Consider the following 27,750-nt stretch of genomic DNA (forward strand, 5'->3'; position numbering starts at 1 on the left):
ATTTGCAACCCCGAAAAACATGCCACAAACTTTCAAATGGGGCGCAGAGAGCGATATGTGTCACTTGGGGATGCTTGCCTAAGAATATATGTGGGCTTGAGATTCTGCGAGAGTGAGTGAGTGAGTGTCACAGCATCATCCATCATTTTGGACTTGACCTTTTTTTGGGCTGGGCTAAGCTTGCGTTTAACGCAGACCAAAGGCGAATCTTTAATTTTGTATTTGCTATCTGGCTGGCTGCACATGCTTCATCTGAAGGATGAGAGATTGTCCGAGAGGGCGGCAACAGTCCAATGTCAGACAGACCACATAAGCGGCTCTCTGGGAAATATGCCTTGCAATGGCCCATTGTAAGCTTTCCTGTGCACACATCTCTATAATATAACATAATATAACATATACCCACTCGGTTTTCACTTTTGTGTCGTGTTAAAAATGAATTTGTCATCAGTAAACGGTCTGACATGTTTGCCAAAAAATAAATCTCATTCACTCTCCTCCACCTTTGTGATCATCTCATGTCTGGCAAGTCCGTTGGGCAATACATCAATACATCAATTGTTGCTCGGTGGTTGACTTAACTCCTGAACTCAGCTAAGCCAAAGCCAAAGTCCAGAAGTCCCTGATTGATTTGCATTGAAAATCGTGATTTTAATTGACATGCGATGAGCTCGGCAATACAGCGCACCAATAATTATGTCAATCTGCGCAGCTTGTTGATCGATGGATTCTGCTTAAATTGGATGGGGTCGGATTTTTAAAGCAAATTGCATGCTGGGTTATGAGATATTTATATAAAAGAAATGTACTTGTGTACCGACTGTTTTGCCGTCACTTTTGTAAAAGTCGAACTAAACCGGTCACATATGTATATCTATGATATTCCAAATTCAAAAGAGGTTGTTGAACGAATCAACTTAAAAATATAATTTAAACGATTTATTCACATATTTTGTTACCCACTACAAACTGCAATCATTGAGCACTCGAAACATAAATGTAAACACATGCCCAACGACATTTATTTTTGGTGGTTACAACTCTTTCGGAGTTATTATTATTAAAATTTATACACAGCTCACACAAATGAAACAGATCGGACCGAACGTGCTGGATGAAATACGACATAAAAATAGCAATAAGTGGGACAATTATGAACCAATAGAGGGGAGCACATGAGGGGGAGAACCGGGGGAAACACGATTTCCCGGGCTTTATAATAGCCCCGAATCGTTTAGCTTGAATTCGAAATCGGTGGTTAAAGGTGGGCCAAAATGGAGGGCAGTTTGTGGCAGGTGAGTGGTGGGTTGTGGGTTGTCGGTGGTGTGTGGGTGGTGATTATTATAAACGCATCGTTCAGATCATTGGCCAAATGGGTATCGAACAATTTGTTGCTTCGCTGCTGATTGAATGACGGCTATGCGGAGTGGTGGGCTATGGGTGTAAAGAGCGTGAAATTGATATGCAATTAAAAAAATATTTTTCCAGCCGAGTGAAAACGCTCATGATTATTACGAAGCACATATAAAATAATTGTTGATATCTCTATATCACGTATAGATTTTTATAGCCACCAGCTGTCAACAAAATGTGCGCAAAATAATAATTTCCATTGATTCGATCCAATTTCGAATAATGTGTATGCCTCGCATTAAAGCCCAGTTGAAGGATTTTGCGCCAGCTCTATTTTCTTCGCTTGTTTTTTAAATTCTTAGAAAGTGCAGAGGGGATAGCAGGCGGAGTGACTGCTGCGGTTAATGGCTTTTGAATGCAAATTCAATTTTATCGCACTCTGTTCACTTTTTAATAAGATTTCCACCCAGCCCCACACCCATCCTCGACTGTCGGCGAAAGGTGCACTCTGTTGGAAATGAAAATTAGTTGCAAGAGCCCAAAAACAAAACAGAAAGACTGGCTGGCACTGAAATGAAAGCCCAGAGACACGCGACTTGCGACTTGCGACCTGCGAGAAATGCTTTTTGGCGCCACAAGCAAACCTGTCTCTTACTTTTTTTCTATTTAAAAGTGGTGGTATTTTTACACTCTTACAAAACCTTGACGTTTTGGCTTTTTAATATAGAAAATAATCACCGCTTGTAGCCGTTGATGTGTCTTAAATCATATAAAGTATTTGAATGGTTTGATCAAAATAAAGAGGTTCCCTCAAGCAATTTCTTAAATCTCTATTTGTATTTCTTTTTCCGTCAAGCACTGAATATAAAAATCGGTGAATTTCGGATATTAAAATTCTGTTCAGATAATTTTTAAAATATTGAAGAAATGTAGTATTTTTATAGTGTTTTTTAACCGTTAAGAAAAGGTTTCCCATCAAGAAAAGAACTTTAAACGGTGTTATAGTTAGTTCATCGGCTTTTGGGAATGGCGTTCGGATTTTTTACCTTCATGTGAAACCTTTAAATATGTTTTTCCGAGTGCTTTCTGCTCGAGGGGCACTGCCCACAATCCAACAAATTGCGTTTCGTGTGCGAGAGTGGGTGGGAAAACTGTCAGAATGAATGAGTAGCCCGGTCACACCTACTCCCTGTCAGTCAGGCCCGAATTCGCCCCTAAGCAGCCCCCAAATGGAAATGGAAATGGCAATGGCAATGCCCAGTTGTCCAAGCCGTCGCCTTGAACCGGCTTGTGATCAAAATCGAGAAAATAAGGAACTTTAAACTGCAAAATAATCATGGGCAGATACAATACTCGCAGATGGATAGATAGCTCGCTACATTATTTTCAATTAGATAAATGGATTCGGGTAGGATTAGAAAGTGTGTTCGGGTTCACTTGGTACTTTAAAGTGGGACTCAGGGGAAAGTTAATAGTGGGAACCAAAAAAGTTTGAGTGGCTCAAAGAAAAATGTTGTCCATTTAATGCATTAAGTATATTTATTCCAATATGTAGTATATTGCTATTTAACATAATATATTATTATTTAACAATATATTAAAGATATTTCTTAAATACAGACAGCTTTTTGCTGTCCATAAATCAACAGAAAATCCCGAAGAGCTTGAACCGGACTTAGCTGCAGCTTCACCCATTAAAGATAGTTCCATCTTTAAATGAAATAGCCGAACCGACCCTTAAAGTGCCAGTCATATTCATGAGCTTCGCATCAGCTGCATATAGAAATGGGAATGCTCGCTGATTATCAAACGAAAATATTTGCTAATCACGCAGCTGCTTCCGCTGCACGAAAATATCAAATATTGCTTATGAAACTGCATAAACTTGGCAGCAGTTCGATGGGAAAGGATGGAGACAGATGGGGCAGACTAGATCCCAACCCATTAGGAATTAAGTTCCAGGCTAGACGCTATTATTTCCGACAGCATGATTTTATTTGCCTTGCCCATCATCATCGTCATCGAGATCCAACCCCTTGTTTGGGAGCTCCACCCCTCCCTAGCCGAAGAACATACTTCTGAGAGAAGTAGAAGTTTAGCGCTTCCTTGAGACTTGCCCGGCTGGGATTTCCTTCTGGTTTTTTGCCACCGAAACTTCTCAATAAGAAAGTTGGGCTTCAGAGTAGAATTGACTAACAGTGAGTTTAAGGAAGTACCGCCACTTGACCGCTCGTTACGTGCTGCATGTGTTGACCACGTCAAACCGGCTTGGAAACTTCCGCTTTCCGAACTTTGAGGTTAATTATTTTCCACTCTTGGTACAAGCCAACTTCAGCAAAGGAAGTTTCTTAGCCGATTTTATGTAGTAATGGGTAGTTGGAATTCTGAAGCAACTTTGTGACCGAAAAAGATAAACGAAGATGCATGTCTCCATATTTTAATATCGAAACCTCTACGTTGAAGCACTCAAGTACGCATCTTGCAGGAAAATGAAGTCTTGAAATATTTTCACACCTCAATAATCATTAATCGATTTCAGTATGAGTCTAGGTGTTTTTCTTTATGCTCATCTCTTTGTTAAAAGATCCATTAAATTCCATGGCAAGCTTAATACTAAAAAATATGAAAAAATGCCGTTGTAAACAGTCCATTAAAGAGCATAAATGTTATTTAAAATAGCTAAGCAAATACCTAAAATTACTTCATTATCTTTCGAAATAAACATATTCCTAATTAAGTGTTTTCCCTCTTTTTCAGGTGATAACTCCATTAGTAAGTACTTATCCAGCTAAACAGACAATTTCTTACCCATTGCGCAATATAACCAACCACAAACAATATGATTCTGCAATTGGCCTGAAACCATAAAAACCAAAAACATTTTGCATTCGCTGCGGGAGAGTCTTCAAGGCGAATCGGTAATATAAAATCAGAAACCGCAGCAGCCTGATTAAATCGTATTATACCAATTTCGGCCAGCCTACAGGGATCTAAATAAAACCGCAAAGTGAAAAATGTGAATTATAATGGTTATATAGCCATTTCACTTGAAAATTTGCTTAGCCAAATAATTAAAGCGTTTCTCAGGAAAATATCTGGGTAAGTTGGGACGACCATTTTGTGTCTCGAAATCATCTAGAGTAGGTCCAAAATCATCCATAAAAACGGAGAAAAAACTGAGCCAATCAAGAGTCGACCATTTTGGAGACGGTTCAACGGAAACGTCGCTTTTTCATGTTCGTGACCAAAGCTTAGGTTTATGTTTTTTTTGGGGAAGGGAAGAGAGATACAGCAACGCAAACACGGCTTAAAATAAAAAACGCAGAGAGGGAGAAATACCCATTTTCCCTGAATTAAATTGAGGAACAAAACACGAACATTTTTTATATACATATCTGTGTGTGCGTACATACATATAAATAATTTAAGAAATATATGTAGACCAATCTTGTTCGTGTTTCTGTTCGCTGACAAGGGAGAGAGCCGCAAACACGCTACCAGTTTAAGTTTGGCCCACACCACACACACCACACACAGCACACACACCACCACACTCCGAAAGCCTCTCTCATTCTCTTTTTGGCTTTGTTGCGGAGGAAATAATTACACGATTGAGGTACTCCACACACACACTGGCTCGAATAGCCACATTGACAAACACTGGACCCCTCCCCTCCCCTCCCCGTCCCGCCAAGGCCCCCTATTGCCCACCTCAATGTATATATACATATATACACTTTTTTGCCTTTTGGTGGTAGTCGTCGTTGTCTGATCGAAAAGAACATGTCAGGTTTCCCGACCTGGCCATTGCATGCCTTGGGTTCCTGTTCGAGTATGAATGTAGTATGAATGAAAGACCGCGCCATGGCGGCTTTTTGTGGCGAGTGGTTGTGGTTCTTGCTGGTCTGCTTTTTGCTTCGTTCATTTTTTTGGCCTGTGCACTTGAAAAAAGTATTCATTCATCTTAAATGTAAATATCTTTATGTGTATTTATTTTGATTCTAATCGGTTGCCTTATAGAGAAAGAGAGTTGTGGTAAGGTTCAACTCAATGTTTCATTGTCGTCTCATTGCAGTTCTCACGAACTTCATGGATCAGTATCAACTAGAATCCTTTTAAACTAATTTTTCACATTTAATGCAAGGGTAATGATACAAAGTTGGCTGACTAGTTAGCATTGATGTTGCGAATCTCATTTTGCTAAAGCAATTATTAGACAGTTTAGTTCGTAATTGTGTAAATAATTTAAAATAAGGAAAGTTCGGCTATCTATGACCTATTTCTATAGGAAGACATTAGGTTAAATAGCACACCGTTCTCTGAAATCATATATTCTCCATGTTATAACAAGTATTTGATTTCCCTGATAACATAAGCGAAATAAATTGAGAATCCAAAACATGAAGTACGATAAGTTGCTAAAATACTGTACGTACAATGCGCTTTTCAAAGTTAAAGAAATGTATTTAGTTTTTCCAGCTACTCAAATCTTAAGATGGCCTATTGCATTTCTTGCAGTGTATGTCGACTGGCGACGGTCGAAGGCCCTGGCCCAGGGCAATTATTGTATCGTTGGCAATAGCCACCATGCCCACCCCTCCCTGCCTCTCTCACTGCGACTAACTTACCCCTTGAATCTCCTGCTGGGCCACAGAACGGTAACCACTTTGCAACGAGGTTGTACATAAGTGTGTGTGCCAGGACTAGGAGCAGAGTTGAGGTCAGCGCATTGTCGTGCTGTAATTGGCTGGCTGTGGGGTACTTACATATTTCACAGGACATAACCAACACCCACTCCGGAAGCACGGCATATGTGAGGGGCTCTTGTATATTAGCCAAGTCGGTTACTAACCACACATAGGCACATTAGAGGGTTTATTATCTTTTCTGATATTTCCAGTTGATGTACCTAATAATTATAGGTTCCTAAAGGTGTACATTACTATTTAAATAGTATTTATTAAAATATTTGTAACATTATTTGAATCGGGGAAAAGGACTCTTTTCTCAGAATCAGAATCATTGTTGAACAAAATATTTGAATATTGAACCTTCTTTAATAAAACTTATATTTGGTTTATTTTCCCATATTCCCAATATAAGGCCTTTTTTCTACCAAAATAATTTGAAACGTTCTCGATGCGCTTCACTCGATAGATCAACTATGATGTGTGTATAAGCTATTACCCCGACTTGTCAGTCATGAGGATTTCCCATTAATTTTGCCTGACCTCTAAAGTTCCGCCCCCAAAAGAAGAAGTAGACAAAAAAAGAGACTACCCCTGGCCAGAACATGGGAGTCGGATCTTCCGACACCATCCCCCTTGGAAGCATTTCCATCTGTGGTTTAGTGGCAGGATTAATTTCTAATTTCGCCTAATGTCCAAGTGCTGCCCAGTTCGATGTTTACATTTTGGTGTACCGTCTTCTAATTTACCTTGATAAAATGTTACCGTTCCCATTCCCAATTCCCATTCCCATGCCCTGCCCTATCCCCGGGCTGTTTTTGTCTCTGCCCCCTGAACGCATTCGAGTCGTAAAGGTAGCCGGACTCGCAGTCGGATTGGAAATCGTAGTCGGAGTCGGTCGCACAGACGGAGACGGGCCCACATGTTTGCATCATTAATCATGACGTTTCAGCTCTGACACATTTGGCCGATCGGCGGCATTGGCAGCGGCAGCGGCTGCAGCAGAAGCAACGGCAAGCGGATTGTAATGAACACGTTTTGTAAGGCAGACAACGGCGAGAAAAACGCGGAGACGCAGATACAGATACATATACATAAACAGATACTGATGCAGAAACAAACCCATAGACTCAGATACAAACGCAGACGTAGCCTTAAAGAGCTTGAGACAGACGCACGTCAGCAGTGGACGGCGACGACTGCGGATGCGTGTGCACTTAGAGATATTATATTTCTTATTCAGGTAAACTGTAGTCGAACTATTTAAAAAAAATACTACACAAAGTCAGAATGCAGTAGAATGAATCATATATATTGAAATTACCTTACCAATTATGGCTTGCCATTTTATTTGAAAGAACTTTTTGAAAAATAATGATAAGGATACTTTCAATACCAAATCATTTGAATATAGTTCATATTATTATTTATTTAGAATATTCTGCAGAACCATTTTTTAAAGTGAAAAGAAAGTTGAAATACAGTTGGAATAAATAATTCTTAGTGTATCCGATGCGTGCCGAATGATGGCAGAGCGGCCAGAGACAATGGGCCGTTTGAAGACAAATATTTTCACAATGGCAGCAAAAGACAAAAGGAACAAAACCCACAAGCAGGCCAGCCAGAAGGCAACTCATGTAAATATTGGCCAAAACTATTTACGAAACTATTAGCTGCTGTTATGGGCAAGACTAATTGTGCCGCTCCGGGGAGGGTGTCTTTTTAAGGCGGAATAAGTCAGAGGTAAAGGGAAGATATGGGGAAGAGTTTCGTAAGGATTGCATAAGGACATCGCACAATAATGAGGTTTAAACGATGACATCTCTCAGACATGGTTTTCGGTTTGTTAAGTCGTGAGGAAAGATGTCTGCTTCCATAAAAATATCAATGACCACACAGAAAAGCAGACTTGGGTATAGTTTTTGTTAAACAGCTAAGTGTGCTTTACAAAGATTTTAAATAGATTATTAAGGAAAAAATCTATAAGGTATCGAAACTTTTTCCAGCCAAATTTCTTTTAGCCAACCGCCGTTGTACAAATTTAAATAATGTAGTCCTTAAAGCGCTCTCTCCTGGCTTCTGGCTTCGGCAAGTTTCTGACTGAAAGGCCATTTGTCCTTGGTATCAGCAGAGCTGCTACTAAACCAAATCTAGGTTGACTTATATACTTCCGTTTCCGGCAGCAAGCATACGCTTCAACTCAGGTCGGACCCCCATCCGAACCTCGGCTTGTGTTCGAGGGATTTTTATGGCCCACACTCAGGAGGGGAGAATGTGAAGCGCAGTGTGTACTTGGCGCTGAAACAGAATTTTATGCAAATATCCTAATCAAATTCACATTTGAAGTTCAACTGTTTTATCCAAAAGTTGTACCTTCTGAAAAAGCCGAGAGCCAAAGCCGGCAGCGTCGTTGTCGTCGTGTGGCAGACGCTTGTGCTTGTGGCGCTTGAGACTCGGAGCCAGAAAGATGCCACCCATTTTTAATTTATTTCCACTTTTCCACTTAAAAAAAGGGAGCCACTCCACCCTCGAGGTCCGGACCCGCCCATACCTTCATCCGCAGCCGTATCCGGTGCGTGCGTCCGGCGGAGTTTGTCGGGACTTGGGGTTGGTGTGATAACACCGCCGCCCGTTTACTGTCTTCTGTGCACTCGAAAAATGTGACACCCTGTTAATCAAACCAACTAATTTAAAGTATTTGAAACCAAAAAAAATATTTTAGTCTGAAAAAATCATCATGAAAAAACAATAATACTTTTCTTTTTTTGATAATAATTAATATAAATAGAATTAAATTGTATAGAAAATAATCTCAATGTTATTTGAATACATCATAAATTGATCGTAGAAACCGATTTCTGCGAGTGTAGCCATATCCTCATCCGAGCGACATCGCAGCGGGGTTGTCGCCCATATTTTCACTTATCAAAACGCCACCCCATTTGCTTGCCACCGCAAACTTAAGTCTGCATATCGAAAGCGATTAAACAGTTACCGCAACTTCAACTCCAAAAGCTTCTTAATTCGCTGCAAATTAAAACAAAGAGTCAGCTCTCGGCGGACAAAAAAGGATAAAAATTAGTCACTGCAGTGACAGTAATTCAGACAAGGCTCCCCATTTTCCCATTTTCCCAAATACCCACTTCCCATACCGTGCCTATGCCCCTCACCACCCCGCGCGGATTCGATGCGCCACTCGGCAACAACTGTGCAGCATTCGTGGCATCCTCACCGCTGGGTGATTAATTGCAATTTAAACGGTTTCAATTAAGGCAGTGCGCATCCTTCGCATCCACTGCACTGAGCAGGGCTAACATATTCGGATCCGCTTTTTCCACCTTTTGTTTTAAATGTCTTTTTGCCCCGCGGATGGAATTGATGACATTGACAGAACCAAATTTCAGTATTAGGGATTTGGGTTTTTTGGGAATTATTTGGTTTTGCATATGGATTTGGTGAAAACGAGAGTTTTCATTTATCAGTACCAGAATGTTGAAATTGTATCTGAGAACTGTAATGCTCACAACAGAAAAGTTTCATCTAATAGTAAGATATGATATAACGTAATTGTTTATTAATTCATACGAACAATTCATCAATTAAAGAGTTTGGATGGCAATGTTATAGATATATGTATTTACAAACAGGCAAGCCGCGTACAAGTATCCAAATCGATTTTTGGAAGATTGCAATGAGAAGTAATACAATGTCTATCAATATACATACATACATATATCTTTCTCCCTGCGGACACCCATTTAATCGTTCCCAATCATTCTATAATCGTTTCATCAATTCGCAACAACTGCCTGAAATATGGCCAAGCTGAATTGACGATGGTTATATGGTCCCATGTCCAGGGTATGCATAAATAAGCCAAATAAATGTGTCTATATATCATTCGAACGTAAGTACATACGTTTACGTGTGGCCCGAGGAACTATGTGACATTTAGCATATGTCGCCACCTGTGTGTAATGCCCCGGCAAGAGCTACACATGTATTTGACACGACCCACGTAAGACCTGAAGTCGGAGGGGGTAGGAAAACCCCCGGAACGGAGGGGGCGCAAAACTTTGACGGGTGGCAAGACAAAATGCAAAACTTTGGCAAACAGCGAGTTGCTTAGGCAAATTCGTATGTGAAACATTTGGCAGCAGGCGATTTATTTAATGTCTTTGCCATAGAACAAGGACCTCAAGCAGTTCAGCAGGCTAGTGGCAGGCAGTTGCATGTTTCAGTGATTTAAATGATTTATGTCTCAAGACTTTGACTCGAGGGTTAATATCGGCCAGGCAACCAGCCAGAGCAAGCCGACCGAGCAGCAGCAGCTACATCCACATCCACATCCACAAGAACAACTTGAGCAACTGCAGTAACATCCACACGAACCGCATATTTTAGGGGACAAATTCTCTCAGCGCACTCAGAGAAATCATTGAAGAACTAGTGAATATACATATGTTGTTGCACTAAAAAATTGATTAATTTAGGCTCAAACTATTTGAAATGAATGATGGTTATTAAACAAATTTGTTTCATAAAAATAGTTTTAAGAAGGTCCGTGTCAGGACAGTTCCTTATGAATGAAAACATTTTCAAGTTCTACATGCTCTGCAGTCTACAGTGAAATGCTTTTGATTGTGCAATTTTTTCGCCCTCTTGACAATATTTATTTCGAGTGCACTCGTGGCAAAATGTGCGTACTTTTACTGGCAGAGCCCACTGGCCATAACTCATTTCGAAAAGGCGGCGCTTGTGGCAAATTGAAGCCTGCACCACCAGCAGCTCCAGCACAAAGTCCGGCTCCAATCGCACAGCTGCAAGTCGACGAGCTGCAAGTTGAAGTTGAACGCATGCGAACACCGTTGAAATTCAATTATCAGCGATGGCATCACGCATACGCCATGTTGTCGGGAAACGGCATGGTGCTGACCGGCAATTAAAGCCACTGCCGTCGGAGCCGTTTATTAATTTGCATTTGCGACAGGCCAGAAAGCTTTTGCGTTCAGTGGCGGCAGCTAAACTGAACTGAAACTAAAAACTTGTTGATTGGCCAGAACGACAAGTAAATACTGAAGAAAGCAGGCCTACGATGAATAGTAATTCGTAGGTAGATTAATTTAAATATTACAAAAAAATACCCTAAATAACCTTAAAAATAATGAACCTAAAATATTATTTTGAAACGTCGTTCAGTAATTAAAAATCAAGTGAACTTTAAATACGTTAGGGTATAAGTTGCTCGGACATAGTTAATTAACCAATTTGCGTTAGCCGGCAACAGAGTTGCTCAGAAGATTTATAGCATTTTTAAATAGTTTTCTATTGTTGTGGCTCAAATACACTAAGTGGTTTGCGTTGAAAGCTTTGAAAGTAGCAAAATGTAAATACTCAGAGTTAATTGGTCAGGTGCCATTAAAACTGGAATGGGATGAGGAAGTATTTAGTTAATCTAATTGTTAATTCATATAATCTAAAGTATTTTATATAAGAAACAATGTTATAATATAATTGAATTAAGATCTGATCGTATCCTAGCCATTTTACTTTTATGTTTTCAATAAAGTTGACATTACAATTTAGTAACTCTAATCGGAACTCTAAAGCTTGGTTTTTAAACCAAGGAAAGTAATAGGATAGTAGTCTCGAAAGAGTGTATACTTAATAGTATTTGGTGTTATATATTATTCGAATTGCTGTGTACGTGGAATAGGTTTATTTTCGTATTCGTCGGTTTCATTGGATGAGGGAAATTCTTCAAGTTGTGGCCAGTAGCTACCCCCACTCGGCTAAGAGGTTGACCATCTTTTTCTCGGTCTCCATTCCTCGTTCTTTACACTCGCAGACTTTTCGCGTTTGCCTTTGGCATACCGGAAGTGACTTTTGCTTTTTCTCTTTTTCCTATTTTTTTCACAATGAATATAATTTTTTGCCGCCGGTTGTTGTTGTTATTGTAGGAGCTGTTGTTGCTGTTCGTGTTTAAAATAAGCAAAACTTACGAAGCGATAAAAATGCCGCTCCAAGAAGTGGGAAAAGAATACGACGATGATGGAGGAGAGAACACAGAGCAGAAAAATCGCAGGCAAAAAACCAAGTTGGCGTGTAAATGTAATGTTTTTTTCCAGCGGCTCCCCAGTAAAATGTACCCTGTGATGTGGCCATCCGACTGGGTGGTCAGAGACCCACAGATCCCTCCCCTCCAGATATAATCCCCCTGCTCTAGAAATGACGCGGCCACTCTGAAGTTGGCTAAGGGCGATTCACTTGCGAGACAAATGGAAATGAAGCGTTTATTCAGCTTTATTGCGGCGATAAGAAAAAATGAGGCATTATTTCGTTGTTTCAAGCGAAGGTTCATCTTGAGCTTCGCCACTTTTTCCAGTCACTCGCTCTCCCCTCAATCCCAATTTATATTATTTATTTGTACCCGCGAGTTTTCCATTTGCGCCCTGAGGCGGGGAGCAGTCGGCCTGACCACAGGTCGGGTTTTCCTGCCGGGACCCTGCAATTTCCTCAAACGTCTCCGGTTTTCGGGTGGCTGACCAGCCACCAGCCGTGAGTTGGCGGTTTTCTTATCCGACCGCTTGGGAATCTGATTTCGGGGGGGTGGCAGCCAATAGTAGGAATTACTTGCATTTAAATGTGACTCAAATCGAGCGGAAATAACCTGAGAACGCTTCTTCTGTAGAGACTGGAATGATTAAAATTATTGTTCAAACATAGGATGTTTCATTTTAATCCCAAAGAACTTGCTCTTTATATAAGCTTCTTACACGTTTATTACGATCAAGATTCCTTATATATTTCTAATATGTGCTTAGAACCCCTCCATTTATTACACACCCCAATGCTACCCCTCCGTTCCTAAATACAGCCAATTATCATTCGACTACTGGGAATTTTGTTTTGGTTTCGATTTTCAATAACTCATCAGCAATAAACCGTGAAAATGAACGGTAGCCAGATCAATCAAAGGCCAGAACTCCGCTCGGTACATCTGAGATCGCGATACAGGCCGTAGCCATACAGAGTGGCGTGAAACCAATGCGATCGAACAATGAAACTCCATTGGCAGCGCCAAACTCAAAAGCGCCCAAAGCCGCGCATCATTAATTATGCTCAGTGTTGCTCAACAACAAATATAGCAACAAAAGTGGCAGAGGATCGGACACAAAAGCTGTCAGCACACGCTGATCTGTCAAACGCGGCAGCCAAAAAGAAAGAAATGCCAGCGACATCGTCAGTCAGTATTTCAGAATTTCTGTACTTCAGTCGCTCTTTCAGCCAGTCAAGCATTCAGTCATTCTTAGCCGTCGGTACTGCCTGCCACTTGGCTCTTGGCAACGCGACGCTTTTGTTGCAACTCAAACAGAAATATTGATTAATCATAAGGAAACCAGGGGTATATTTCGTTCAGAAGTCCGCCATTGCTGAAGGTGCTGCTGCTACCTATTGCTCCCCAATCGCAGTTAGAGGTGATACCGTGTCGGGCATACTTAAGGCTATCTAAATTAAAGACCATACTTCATGATTTGAGTAAACACGCCAAAACTCAACAAGATAGCATTACAGACTTCGATTCTCAGAAATTAAAAAAATGAGATTGTAAAACAATTTTAACCGAAATATTTTTCGTGCAGTGCTTTCGTAGCTCCATTCATGGTGCGTGAGCGCTGAAAAACCCGTGGAAATGTGTAATCACTTGCCCATCTCTAAGGGGCATTATTCATTCATGGCGAGGTGAATCTGGGTTGGTAGTTGGCTCCAGGAGGTGTTAGACTTCAAACGATCGTAAGCTTATTTTTGGCCTTCAGCTCCGGTATTTGTCATTGTCTGGTTCGCATGACTTGTGTGTGCAGGGGCCTTACAATTTACTCGTAAAATAATTTTTCATGCAACTGAGTCCGAGGGGACTAATCATTCTCGTTTCTACGGATCGGAGGCGGCACGCTTTCTTGTCCATTGTTGGCGAATACCAAAGAGCGCACCCATTGTGCGGAATTCTGTTCGGGAATCCCACAGCAGATCGGCTGGAAACAAGTATTGTCAGTCATTCCAATGTAATCGCATTCGAGTCGAGCCTTGGTTTAGTTTTGCAAACGAAAATCAATTTCCGACGGAGCGAACTCTTAAATCGACATTAATTTTCCATTGACTGCGATGAGGCTTTAAGCAGTTTTTTCCGCTCCCATTTTTAATTCGCTTTCAATCTGGCAGACATGCAAAAACATAATCCACCCCACCCGGAGCACTCTCCACCCCACGGAAATGTAAATTTTACCCCATGAGTGAGGGAGAAGGAGTGCTGGAAAAAGTTTCCCTCGCTGATTTTGATTGACAGCTCTTAGCATCCCTGATGGATTTCATATTTTGAGCTCGCAGGACGAAGTGACACAAGGAGCAGGAGCAGGAGCAGAGCAGAGCAACGCACCAGGCCAAAATGACAGCTAGCGGGAGTGGCAACCTGGCTTAAGCGGTGGGCAAACTTTTTACCAAACAGCTTTCATTTTTCCATGGCAACCGAGAAATATCTTTTCATTTTTTCAGCTCCAGTTCACCCAGCTTCCCTATCCTCCGCAGTCAGCACATGTATTTAAAGAGCACAATATACATATAATACAAATATCGTAAATATTTACAAACCGCTGGGCCACGATGAAAGTTTTTCAATTTGAACCGCTTTAAAGTAGTTAGGCAAACTCTCATTTCCCAGTGTGCCATCTCTCATCTGTGTCATTCAATTTGAAAAATTTTCAATTGTGAGAAAATCTAAATAAATCATGGAGAGAAAATAAAAACAAACGAGAAATACTTTTAAAAAGACTGGAAATAGTCATTATTATCTGATTTTCTATTTTCCTTTACTACCTTTCATATCCTAATACAATATCTAAGAGAACAAAAAATATACGAGTCAGTAAATTTGTAAAATAATATATTTAAAGAACTTATTTGAATTTGAATGGTACTATGGTATTTATTATTTATTAAAAACCATTATACATTATTCCATGCAATTAACCAAATTTATAAGACCACTTCTCCTACTTAGACCTACAACATTTATATTCAAGCAATTGATATTCAACAACTCCGAATTATTTTCTTGATCTCTGACCTAGCATACCAACTATTAGGTAAAAATATTATGGTAAAATATTTCAACATTAATCAAAAATTTTCACACCTCCAGCGGAGCAAAACACTGTCCCCATTCAGCTTCTGTCCTGGCCAACAATCCTGAGTCTTTAGTTTCTTTGAGTTTGTTTTCCCTGTTTGTGTAAATGTTCGTATTGTTGACATTTGCTGGTCATGAAAAGTCATTAAATATATTTCTCTAATTTATCTTTCGGCTGTGGCAGCTTTGGTCGGTGGTGGTAATGGCATTAAAGTAAAGTTGGGCAAACTGAAAAGAAAGCGGAAATGTCTGTTGGTCTGGCCACCGATGCTCGACTCGGCTTGGCTTGGTTTGGGACCTCTGCGTCCTGATCTCGGACCACCCACCCTTGAACCCTTTCGTGTCCGCTAATTAAAACTAATCCCGAGGAAAGGACCCGGCCATTTATGGAGTTGTTATACTTTTCATATAACTGTCAATCAGTCTCACAATTAAATGATTGAAGACATTCAGCTCGGGGTTTTGATATCCGTTATCCATATCGCCCATATTTTCAATCTGGGCTTAGGCAACAATATATAGATATTTATTTGGAGAGCACGCACTTAAGTTGGCCTGAGATGGTTTAGTTTGAATGCATATCAAGTGGATGCAGATACAAAATGTTTTCATGGGAAATTGACTTTTTCCATTGCTCCAAAGACGACGTCGTCGTCAGATGTCTGTTGGCTGTTGGCTGTTGGCTGTTGTCTTCCTTTGGCCGGAATGATTAATGGTTCTGCTCTTTGCGCATTCGTCGGCCCACACCCGCGGCAACAAAAAGACATACACGTCCACATCCACGTCCAGCATTTGTTGCTCCGACTGTATCTGTATCTTTTTGTGCTGCTGAATGAGAATTTCTACTGCATCGCGCATCAGCGTTTGGCGTTTGGAGTTTGGAGTTTTCAGCTACTGAGCCTCCTCGCCATTGTCTCCCAGTTTTTATTGTGTCTTCCCCCAATTTGATTGAATCCGCCTCGGTACTTGCAGATACTTGAGCTGATCGCCTGGCCTTTAAAGTTTTAGCGAACTCGTTGCCGCTCAACCGCAGAGAGCTCACATAATTTAAGGCCAAGTCAAGGCAAAAGGTCCCCCTTCCCCGGCTAGACCGACCGAAAACCTACAAGATAAATTGAGGTCATTTTTTGCCAGTGGCCACCTTTGGTCAGTCCGGTGTCCGGGTTGTAGTTCGGGTTCGAGTTCGAGTTCGAGCTCGGGTTAGGGCTTGGGCTTGGGCTTATGCTCTGGTACGGGTCCACCTTGTTGACCGGCCACAAATGTCCTTAATGTGCATCCTTATGGACTGCGGTCATGTGCAAGTGGTCGAGATGGTCGAGCCCAAAAAATTCCGCCCATCCCCAACTACTTACGTAAGAGTTCACGAGTAGTTAGCGTTAGGCAAACAGCCACGAGTGTACCATTCATTCTGAAAATTCCCTGCCGTGCGAGTGGGCGGGGCGGATGATTTAGGGGGTGAGGTGGGCTCAGTACACTAAAAAGAAAAACTGCATTTTTAATAATTAAAATAACATAGGAATTTAGAAAGCCTCAGGAGAATATTAGCCAATAAACATTGAATTCTTTTGGGGACACATGGGATTTCTGGAATGGTATTGTGGTACATTATGATTAAGGGAGCTTTATGTATCGAAAATATATGTATTTGCATATGATATAATGGATTATGATTATTTTCTTCCTGTGTACTGATTATAATATGCATTTATAGCAAAAAACTTGACTATCCTCGGCGCCCTTTTACCATTTGTGCAATTGTTGCAAAATTTACGCTTATTTTAATTCCAGCCCAAAAGAGCGGCAAATGCGTTAAATGTTTCAGTCCTGACCAAACTCTTTCCTGCCGTGCCCCCTTATGTTTTTGGTGGGTTAGTTTAGCCCGGAATATAAACATAAATCCTGTCTTTCAGCAGGAGAGGTGGCGAAAGAAAGGTCCTGTTGGTGGACAACGAGTGCGTTTTAGTGTTAACATGTAAATGATGCTGTTCAAGCAGTTAATAAGTGTATAAGTGTATGCCAAGGGCTGTAAATCATCAGGAGCGTTTCCTTTCCTTAGAAATTAATTTTATTCGCAGACCAGGGCGGAGATTTACGAGCAAATAATACCAAGTGATGATTGCCAGAATTAAGCTTGGAGCTTGGAGCCTGGAGCTTCTCGCCCTCCAACCGAAACTCATCATTCGCAGTAACCTAATCCAAAGGCAGCTGCAAAGTATCCTTCGCTCGTAGTTTGCTGATAAGTTTCCATCCTGACTTTTCCGGCATTTCATCCATGCTGATGACATTTCCAATGTCTCCCCAGCCCTCTGGCCATGACAAAACAAAATTCATTTCGTAATTTCCAGGCCACCTCGAAAAGGCCAAAGCCAGCCAGCCAGCTGTCATTTGGGGAGTTGGCAATGTGGGCTGTATGGTTGGATTCCATTTTGACCAGGCTGCAGAAACTGCACTCAACTTGGCTGCCTTGCAGCTTTCCCATTCCCCCCTTCCGCCCACAGACTACCGTTCTGCTGCTCTGGCACTGCCACGCCCTCCGTCCTCCGCCCGATTCGGGTTTAGAAAATTATCTTTTTGCTTGTCGTCGCCAAAAAGGAAATCATATTTTCTGCTTTTGTGCACTTTACTTTTCAGTTTTCGTTGGCTGCCGCTGGCTGCCGTTGTGTGCCACTGCCTCCAGTTTCAGTTCGCTCGTAAACAGTTTTCGGGTGCAACTTTTGTGCGAAATTTATGCTTTCATTCCGTATCTGTATCTGGGCACTTTTCGCACAAGTACATGCGACTTGGGTCTGGGAAATGGGAGATGGGAGATGGGAAATGGCCCTTCGCCTGAATCCCTGTGTGTTGGTGTGTGTGTGTGCCCCACCAGGTGGTGTTTATGGCATCCGCTCTGCGAGTATTGATGAAGGAACTCGGGCTCGCATCTGTAATTCAATCAGTGTCTATGTCTGGCTCCTCGTCCTGCTTCTCGTCCTGCTGCTGCCAGGATCCTGTTCCTTTCGCCATTTGCCGCTATTGAGACTCTGTTTACGCAGCTCGTTCAGCTGGAAACGTCGTGCTTGTTGCCAAAAGGCAAGTGGCGAAAAAATACAAAAATATTTTGCAATCGCATCAATGCAAATAAGGTGGCAAAATTTGAACTGCGGGAAAGGTAGCAAAATGTCCCGTTTCCTAAAATGATATGCGCATTTATTTACTACTCAATGCGAGTTTTATTTGGGGAAAATTTATTTTCGCTGAGTTTATGTCCCTAGCAGTTTTCTGATCCCTATCATTAGAACTCGTTTTAGTATCGAGATGTTAAACGGTAATCATTTTATATCCCGCTCTATATGGCAGTATATTCTATGGCTGGTTTTTTGGATAAGTTTTCCTCATATATTGGTTTAGAATTCACTTTTAGGCCTGATTGATTTCGAAATTTAAGTCAGTTAGCTTTAACTTAAGAAGTTCATACAAATGGCATAGGTGTTTTCAATGAATGCTGGTTTATTATATTCACATATAAATATGTGTTTAAGAAGTTACATCTGTTTTAACTGTTTTTTTGCGACATACTTATTATTAAGATATGTTTAGGCTCAGAAAGTGTTAGGAATACAAATTTTGGCAGTTCCGTTAACGTGTTAATTTAATTAATATAATACACATTGGACCCAAATACTTCCACTTCAATGAGGACTTGGAGTGTCAAAAAATAAAAATAGATTTTCCTTTGCTATTCAAATTAAGTTTTTCACGCTCCCCCTGGGAGCTATGTACTTTCCACTGAAGCTGCTGGCTGAGGCTTCGGCTTCCGTTTGGTAGCCGAACCACTTGAGAGCCCTGCTGTGGGCACGTCTTTGCCTTACTGATTGATTGATTAGATTTTTGTTAATTACTTAACGCTCGAGCTGCGAGTGTCGCGACTCGGCGGCGAAGGAAAAACGCTCGAGACGAGCGACTTACGGCGCGGCATCAGCTGCACTTTTCGGCAGGATTGCTGGAGAGTGCTGAAAGTTTTCTTATCTAGTTGGGCGAGTTTTGCTGAATTAGTTATGCCCTCTGAAGAGCTGATGGATTGATTACGGGCGGAGATTGAGGAGTGGAATCCTTGAAGCACGGGTCCCACCGCGAATGCAATTTGTTGACGCATGTACCATGGCCACGCCCACCCGGGGACATGTTGGTGGGAAAGCCTCGAAGAACAAATACATACAAAAAATTGAACAAAAAATTCACATTCACTCCGCAAGTCTCAAACGAACAAAATGCAATTTCTCAATTGCAGCTGAATTCGTTCCAGAAAACGGCCTGCCCCGACGACTCCGAACCGCATACACCAATACCCAGCTGCTGGAGCTGGAAAAGGAATTCCATTTCAATAAATATTTATGCCGCCCAAGGAGGATCGAGATAGCTGCCAGCCTGGACCTTACGGAGCGACAGGTGAGTGCTCCGCAATGCAATTTATTCCGCTGCATTCGCACACGGCTGCGGAATTCCATTACTCCGCTGACAAATTGCTCACTGCCGGTAGTTCGACTCCTTCCCCCCACTTTGCCACTCTTTTAATTGCACACACCTGGACGGAACTCAAGCTAATCCCATCTCTCTGTTGCAGGTAAAAGTTTGGTTCCAAAACCGCCGCATGAAGCACAAGAGGCAAACGCTCTCAAAAACGGACGACGAGGACAACAAGGACAGCCTCAAAGGTGACGATGATCAGTCCGACAGTAGTAAGTAGAGCATATACATACATGATTGATTACATTATATTTTAAATTAGATATTTTTTCACATTTTTGTTAGTTCTCTTTATTTGCCATAAATAACGCTCGACTATAGCATTCTCTCTTGTTTTCCATCAGTCTCGTACATTTTTCTAGATTTGTAAAAAGAGCGCCAGCCCTCCCTTGATAAACCTGCTTACAATGTTTAACATTAATTTAAAAAAACGTGAAAGTGTTTTAAAGCTATTTATTTTCCAGTCTATATATCTCTAAGAATATGTTGCATTTTGCAGATATTTATCATTGATAGCAGTTACAGAATAATATTGAATTTTCAAAATATACGATATTAAGTGCGCTCTAAAACCACTAACTATGCAGATGCTCTTAGCTATTCAGAAAAACTATTTACTGCGAAAAACTTAGGACAAACCCATGTGCAGCAAATGAATGAGATTTCAGATAAAATGTTTTCGATTCGTATTGCCTAAAAGGATTCAGAAACCAAAAAAAAACTTGAACTCGCTCTTGGGGTTTACCAACAAGTTGTTCCACTTTTACTTTTCGGTTTTGCTTGGTTTTCTTTCTGAGGCTTTTACGCAGAAGTAAGAGATGGTGTAGCTTATCAATCATTGTCAGAGCATTGGATGGGATGGAACGACTCTTGGCAGGGCGGCCCTCGACGTGCTAACCCCTTTCGCGTGAGAGTTCCGAGATGGTTCTCGGCCCTCCCCTCCCCTCTCCTATTCTCTAAGTCTTCCACTTACGAAAACAAATCATCAATATTCCTGGCCATATACCTACTGATTTGCTTTCATCCTATCTTCCCGTGAAATGCAGACTCCAATTCGAAGAAATCGTGTCAAGGCTGCGAACTGCCCTCCGATGATATACCCGATTCCACGTCGAATTCCCGGGGTCACAACAACAACACGCCGAGCGCCACCAACAACAACCCGAGTGCTGGAAGCCGTAGGTTTTATTATAATAGAATATGGTAAAATTTCTAATGATTATTTTTGAATACCCAGTGACTCCAAACTCGTCCCTGGAAACGGGCATCTCCTCCAACCTGATGGGCAGCACCACCGTATCCGCCTCAAATGTGATCAGCGCCGACTCCAGTGTGGCATCTAGTGTGAGCCTCGATGAGGACATTGAGGAGAGCAGTCCCATCAAGGTGAAGAAGAAAGACGATGGTCAGGTGAGTCAGACATCTATGGTACGAGTGCTGTTTAAAAAAAACTTAGGGGTTAAATGAATGGAACAGCTTATAAGAATACATTAAATTTTCATGAATTAAGTGCGAGTTCTAAGTAAACAATCCTTACTTGGCTACCAATAAACAAATAATCTTTAAGAAAATTGTTAAAACAGTATTATTTAACTCATGAATATATTTGTTTTAATGCTGCACTTCAGGTCATCAAAAAGGAGGCGGTATCCACCTCTTCGAAGGCCTCGCCCTTTGGCTATGAGAACTCCACACCCAGTCTGGTCAGTTTTCGACGGGATTCCGATGCCGCCGCCGTCGGAAATACACCCACCAGCAAGGCAGTCGGCAAGAAACGCTTTCAGAGTGCCACCAATAGCATTGCCACGCCCACACTCCTCTCGGACAGCAACAGTGGAAACGGAAATGGAAACGGGGGTGGAGGTGGCCCAGCTGGCGGCTACTTTCCAGGCTATTATCCTAGTCCCAAGCAGCAGCAGCATATGCAGCAGCAGCAGCAGCAACTGCACCCGCAACAGCAGCAGCTGCCGCAGCAGCAGACGCAGGACTACTACGGCAAGTACGACATCGAATTCGCCGCATCACCGCACCACAATCCAAGCAACAACAAGCAGCAGACGCTGCACGGCGAGTACCTAAGTCCCAAGCCAAGTGCGCCTAATTTCCACCAAAACAGTCAACAGCAGCAGCAGAACGAGCAGTTCTACTACAACTACAACGACACCAACGGCAGTGCGTACTTGAACCACCAGCAACAGCACCACCACCACCCACAGCACCATCAGCAGCCGCACCACCACCAAAACCATGTAGCCGACTTTGAGGCGCCAGTCAACGGACCCAGCAACTTCAACAATGGCGCCTACTACGACAACATGAGTTTTCAACAACAGGCGCAAGCTCACCAACACCAAACGGTGGTCTTCCAACAGCAGCAGGCACAGCAGCCAGCGGCGATTAACCACCAGTGAGTAGCGAGATATCAATCGATTTGTATATCGATTTGGCGCATCCATCCCTATAATTTCCAATACTTTAACTTAGCAAAAATTAAAGTTTTATCCAGGCATTCTCATAAATCTGTCAATCTGTCAATGTTTACACAAAACATTTGAAATCAAAGCAATTGGCAATGACATTTATGCTAACATTTGTACGGGCTACCAGTCAGAAATCGAATCCATTTAACTACTAGTTGGTTCCGTATTACCTACCACGTAATCTTAAATGGTTCTTTTGGACCAGTTTTGAAATCTTTAGCGTGTAAAATCAGTTAGACCTCAATAATTTGTTTCGATTCCGTATTGATACTTAAATTTCATAAGATTGTTTTATATATTTGGCATAATATTTTAGTTGTACCACTTTCTTGGACATAACATGGTTTTTTCTCAGCCATCCATAAGTTAAAACACTTTCCAGCACTGCCATAGTAGCCAGTACATAAGCCCGATACGGTTATGGTGCTGGGCTTCGACATGCGTTAGCCGAGGCACAAACCACTTGCATGGGGTGTCACAACACCCAGACCCTGTCAGCTACTAACCTTGCCCTTGCAAAAATCTGATTGCGTCTTAGAAGATTATTTACCCATTTACACTCTCTACAGGCACATGCATCACCTGGGAACTGGGGAGACATATAGTGCTCTAGGCCTACAGATGGAGAACTGCGAGGGCTACAACAATTTTGGGGCAGCCGGAAGCGGTGGTGGGTACTACGAGGCGGGTCAGCAACCTCCTGTTCCGGCCACCCATGGCCATGGACACCATCCCCACCACGTGCAGGTGCCGGCTCAGGCGCATGCACACATCCATGCCCATCACAATTCTGCGGCGATTCCCGGAGGAGTGGGAGTCGGACCGCCGCCCTCGCACATCCACGGATTCGCCATCAATGGAGCAGCGACTGGTCAGGGCCAGGGATTCGGAAACAACGGAAGCACTGCAGCTGGGACCGCTGCGATCAGTGGGCTGGAGAACTCAAATAGCTCGGACTTCAACTTTCTAAGCAACCTGGCTAACGACTTTGCGCCGGAGTACTACCAACTCAGTTAGTTCATATAGGAAGTTAGCCAGAGGCCACTGTAAATATCTGTTAGCCTAATTCGCCGCGTGGGCGTGAGTCTTGTAATTCTATTCAGTGTCGTACATCGTAAGCACTTTGTCCTTAGCACATATCTGTATCTGTACATAATAAGCTATTCCTCTTTTTAGTGTAATCAAATCCAAACTGTCTTGGTTTTCTATTGGCTTCAAGTCAAACGATGCTCTATCTTAAAATTCCACGTAGAACTACAGAACAGACAACTAAAATTGTAAATAGTTAGGAAAATTAAACGACTTTTGCACAAGTCCACATCAATGAGTATAATTCACTAAATTGTCTTTGATAAACTGGGTTTTGTATATATCGGAAATAGCTTAAATCAAAAACAAATCGTAAACAAACTGTCAATAAATTGAATGTAAAATTATAAATAAATGTTTGAATCGCTCGCGGTTCAAGTGCAATTTCTCAATGAAAAAAATTTAATTTGGAATCGTAAAGCACTCTCAATTATTTCAATGTTTGTCATGTTCGTATGTTGATCTAAATTTTTCTATAATAGTAAACAAATGTATGTTATAAATATGACTATAAATAATGGAATAGATATCGTTGTAAGGAGAAAGAATGAGAACTAATTAAGACAAAAAATTTTCAGAATAAAAATATCCTAAAAAATACTAAAGACTTATTAACTTATTAATAATAGATGAATATATGTCCGTAAGACATACATATGTTAAAGTGAACAATACTTATTGGTTACAGTCGGTGCTTAAAAATGTTCTTTATGGGGACATCATTCTATTGAATGTTTTGACATAAACAATATTTTGGTTGGTATTTGTAGTACAATTAAAATCCCATTTACGATCAAGGAAATCAAGCCACAAAAAAGTTTCACTGTCTTTACGGCGTTTTGCTACGGCGTTAATGTTTTCACTTAGTACGAAATTTTCAAGAGCGTATACAGTCATTGGTGAGTAACACGATTCTAACTTCCAAAGTTCCCGAGATTTTGGCGCTCTTCAATTCAGAATCTAAGTTCGTATGATAAATAAACACTCTCTAGTTATTTTACACCTATAAACTTCCAAAGTGAAAAGATCAAATTTAAGTCTTTAGGCCACAGTAATAGACTGACCTTTGTTGATTTGATAAATATTAACTACCAGAAAAATTATTACTTATTTTCGTTCATCTCCAGGTCATATGTTCGGAAAATATGGTTACATATATGGCAAGTTAATACTTTTAGGTAATTATCAAACATTCAATCTGAAATTACTGTAATTGGTTAAAAATTATTCTAATATCCTACTCAAGTCAAAAGGGAATTACTTCACATACTTCTTTCCACAGAAGCTTATCCTATTGGTTTGAAATCTTAACACCTAGTACAGTAATAAGGTGTATAGTGCTTTTCATGCTAAACCCAAGGAGAGGAACTATTGTGGTAGCAACTTTTTATGCCACCAACTGTTTTAAGTTCCTTTAGTACCTTAAAGTTTTTGATTGTATTTAACTATTCGATTATATGGTTTGGATTATATTGGTTTTACACAGGAAGTCTCGTTTTTCTGTATAATAAGCTTTAATTAACATGTTCTGTTAGTGTTTCTGCCTTCTTAAACTGGAAAATATTTCTACATAGCCTATACATACATTACATTACATTATTACATTATACATAAGTTTTATCCCAGCTTTAGTCAAGTTTCAACCCTTTTTTCAAATTGTGCTGATGGCGTTAAAATGAAACCCCTTCTTTTTATACCCGTTACTCGTAGAATAAAAGGGTATACTAGATTCGTTGAAAAGTATGTAACAGACAGAAGGAAGCGTTTCCGACCATAAAAAGTATATATATTCTTGATCAGGATCAATAGCCGAGTCGATCTGGCCATGTCCGTCTATCCGTCCGTCCGTCCGTCTGTCCGTCCGTATGAACGTCGAGATCTCAGGAACTACTAAAGCTAGAAAGTGAGATTAAGCACACAGACTCCAGAGACATAGGCGCAGCGCAAGTTTGTCGATTCATGTTGCCACGCCCACTCTAACGCCCACAAACCGCCTAAAACTGCCACGCCCACACTTTTGAAAAATGTTTTGATATTTTTTCATTTTTGTATTGGTCTTGTAAATTTCTATCTATTTGACAAAAAACTTTTTGCCACGCCCACTCTCACGCCCGAAAACAGCCCAAATCTGCAACGCCCACATTTTTGAAAAATGTTATGATATTTTTTCATTTTTGTATTGGTCTTTTAAATTTCTATCGATTTGCCAAACAACTTTTTGCCACGCCCACTCTAACGCCCACAAACCGCCAGAAACTGTCAGTGTTGAAGACTCTCCGTCGCACTTTCACTAGATGAGTAACGGGTATCAGATAGTCGGGGAACTCGACTATAGCGTTCTCTCTTGTTCAATTTGTGTTTCTTATCACATGGTATAGACTTGTTTCTTGCGTGGTATTAATATCTAGTAAAACGGTTACAAGTCAGCCGAGTCTCGCTATACAATTTTACTCTCCGAGTAACGGGTATAAATTTAAAGAAGAAAACCAGGAAAATACTGGCTCAGCTTTGGCTCAATAGAAGACTAGATCTCAACTAAACAGCAAAATGGAAAAGTTGCCCAATCTTGATTTGGTGTGACAATTGTAAACAATTTGGATAAAAATACTTTAACTTAAGTATTGTATAAGACCAGGAATCGACAAACACGATGCAACTACATAACGCCTTGGTTTTGATAGTATAAATGTCTATTATCAAACCATCACAATCCGAGCAAGTTTCACAGATAATTTATTATAAGAAAATTAATGGATACGAATGCAAAATGCGGAATGGGAAAGCCGATCACTGAAGTTCCGTTAACAAAAATTTAATCAAAATCTGGCAAACGAAAAAATTGTTTGTATCATACATCCGTATATTACTTTTCAAAGCACACACTTATATGATTATGATTTATTATTCGTTGATGGGATTGGCCAACGTCCAGACCCGAATCGAATCATAGCGAGTGTAATAAAAAGATCTCTCAATGGAATGGAACGATTGAAATACAAAATCTAATTTGACTTTAAGACTCAAAGTTAGGAATTTCAATGTCGCAGCTAAATTCAATTGTTAATTGGCCACACAGCCACTCGAAGTGCGCCCTCTCGAAGTTAAAGTTATTCAACTTTATTGGCTCGTGAATCGAATCCTATATCCCAGTAAATACATATCCTTTAGGACGGATACAGTAAAATACACTTTTTAAATTTGAAAATTTTTATATTTAGTTGTCGTTCGTAAAACTATAACAATAAAGGGCTGGGCAACGTGGAATGGCAGTTCTTAGTGGTGGTAGGCAACAGCGGGGGCGGCATAGTGGGCGGGAGCAGCGTATGTGGCATAAGCAGCTGGGGCAGCATAGTGAGCCACTGGGGCCACAGTCTTGACGACAGCAGGAGCAGCGTAGTGGGCAACTGGAGCCACGGTCTTGACCACGGCGGGAGCAGCGTAGTGGGCGACAGCAGGAGCAGCGTAGTGGGCAACTGGATCCACGGTCTTGACCACGGCGGGAGCAGCGTAGTGGGCGACAGCAGGGGCGGCGTAGTGGGCAACGGGAGCGGCGACGGTCTTCACAACTGGGGCCACAGCGACGGCCTTGACCAGGGGCTCACGGTTCACGACTGCGTTGAATCCGTTGATGGGGTCGGCGGTGTACTGGACGGTCCTCTTGTAGCCATCGGCGTCGATCAGGGAGTACTCTCCACGGACCACGTCTCCATCGCGCTCCTCCACCTGTCCCTTGTTGTCGCCGGTCAACTTGTCGTCGACTCCGTAGGAGAAGCGGTACTGGGGGTGGGGGTCGTACTCCTCGGCGGCCTTGACCACGACCTTCTGTGCGACGGCCACGGGGGCGTGGGCGTAGGTGGCCACCGCCGGGGCAGCATGGTACACCTGTGGGGCGGCGATGGGCGCATAGCCGGCGCTGGCCACGGCGACGAAAGCGAGGGCGAAGACGAACTGGGGAACGTATTCGTTAGAGAAAAGGGTTTTGGTGGGAGGACACAGGACTTACCTTGAATGCCATTTTATAGGGTTTTTGGATTTGTGGGTTAGTTCTTTGCAGAAACGATGCTGAGGGCTGAATGATATGGTTTCTGGCCGGCCAGCGGTTTTATAGCCCACACTTGCAGTTTCTGCTCAGGTGAGGCAAGGTGCTTACGCTTGGCCTTCTGAATATCATGCTCCAAATTAGCGCGAAGTCACCGCTCTGCGAAGTCAACTGCAAAGTCGGCAGAGACGCCGGCAGAGAACAGAGTGGAGAGAGAGGAGAAGGGATTGGCGAATGCGAAGTGCAGTCCAATTATTTAGAAAGGATTCGGCGGATTCGCGCGGGATTTCCCATTTGCCAGGTGCCCACGTTGAAATTGGTAGTTGCGAAGGCAGTGCATCTGCTAATAGCGTTTCGATAATCCAAGATCTTTAAAGGATGGTATGGTAAATGTCGGGCGGGTGACCTTGGTTCTCA

The 27,750-nt window shown here is 41.7% G+C and overlaps 2 protein-coding genes across 3 annotated transcripts in view; one reads left to right on the forward strand and one right to left on the reverse strand.

Annotated features, from left to right (window-relative positions):
• LOC6536137 (homeotic protein proboscipedia) overlaps positions 1-23,880 on the forward strand; it is a 32,976-nt gene extending 9,096 nt beyond the window's left edge. Inside the window, exons 3-9 of one of the 2 annotated variants that reach the window (XM_015192097.2) lie at positions 4,111-4,125; positions 19,490-19,647; positions 19,823-19,937; positions 20,772-20,903; positions 20,963-21,135; positions 21,354-22,132; positions 22,775-23,880. In XM_015192097.2, coding sequence (XP_015047583.1) covers positions 4,111-4,125; positions 19,490-19,647; positions 19,823-19,937; positions 20,772-20,903; positions 20,963-21,135; positions 21,354-22,132; positions 22,775-23,222 — 1,820 coding nt within the window. In that variant the 3' untranslated portion in view covers positions 23,223-23,880. The remainder of the gene's footprint in view (positions 1-4,110; positions 4,126-19,489; positions 19,648-19,822; positions 19,938-20,771; positions 20,904-20,962; positions 21,136-21,353; positions 22,133-22,774) is intronic. The other variant, XM_002096702.3, reaches the window with a different exon arrangement.
• A 2,611-nt stretch (positions 23,881-26,491) lies between these two features.
• LOC6536138 (larval cuticle protein A3A) lies at positions 26,492-27,382 on the reverse strand. The gene is made up of 2 exons (XM_039375718.1): positions 27,298-27,382; positions 26,492-27,242 (listed from the first exon to the last, which is right to left on the reverse strand). The coding sequence occupies exons 1-2, from the start codon at positions 27,307-27,309 to the stop codon at positions 26,568-26,570; spliced, it is 687 nt and encodes a 228-aa protein (XP_039231652.1). The 5' UTR covers positions 27,310-27,382; the 3' UTR covers positions 26,492-26,567.
• Between the last annotated feature and the right edge of the window lie 368 nt (positions 27,383-27,750).

Source organism: Drosophila yakuba, chromosome 3R, assembly GCF_016746365.2.
Source record: "Drosophila yakuba strain Tai18E2 chromosome 3R, Prin_Dyak_Tai18E2_2.1, whole genome shotgun sequence".
Taxonomy (NCBI): domain Eukaryota; kingdom Metazoa; phylum Arthropoda; class Insecta; order Diptera; family Drosophilidae; genus Drosophila; species Drosophila yakuba.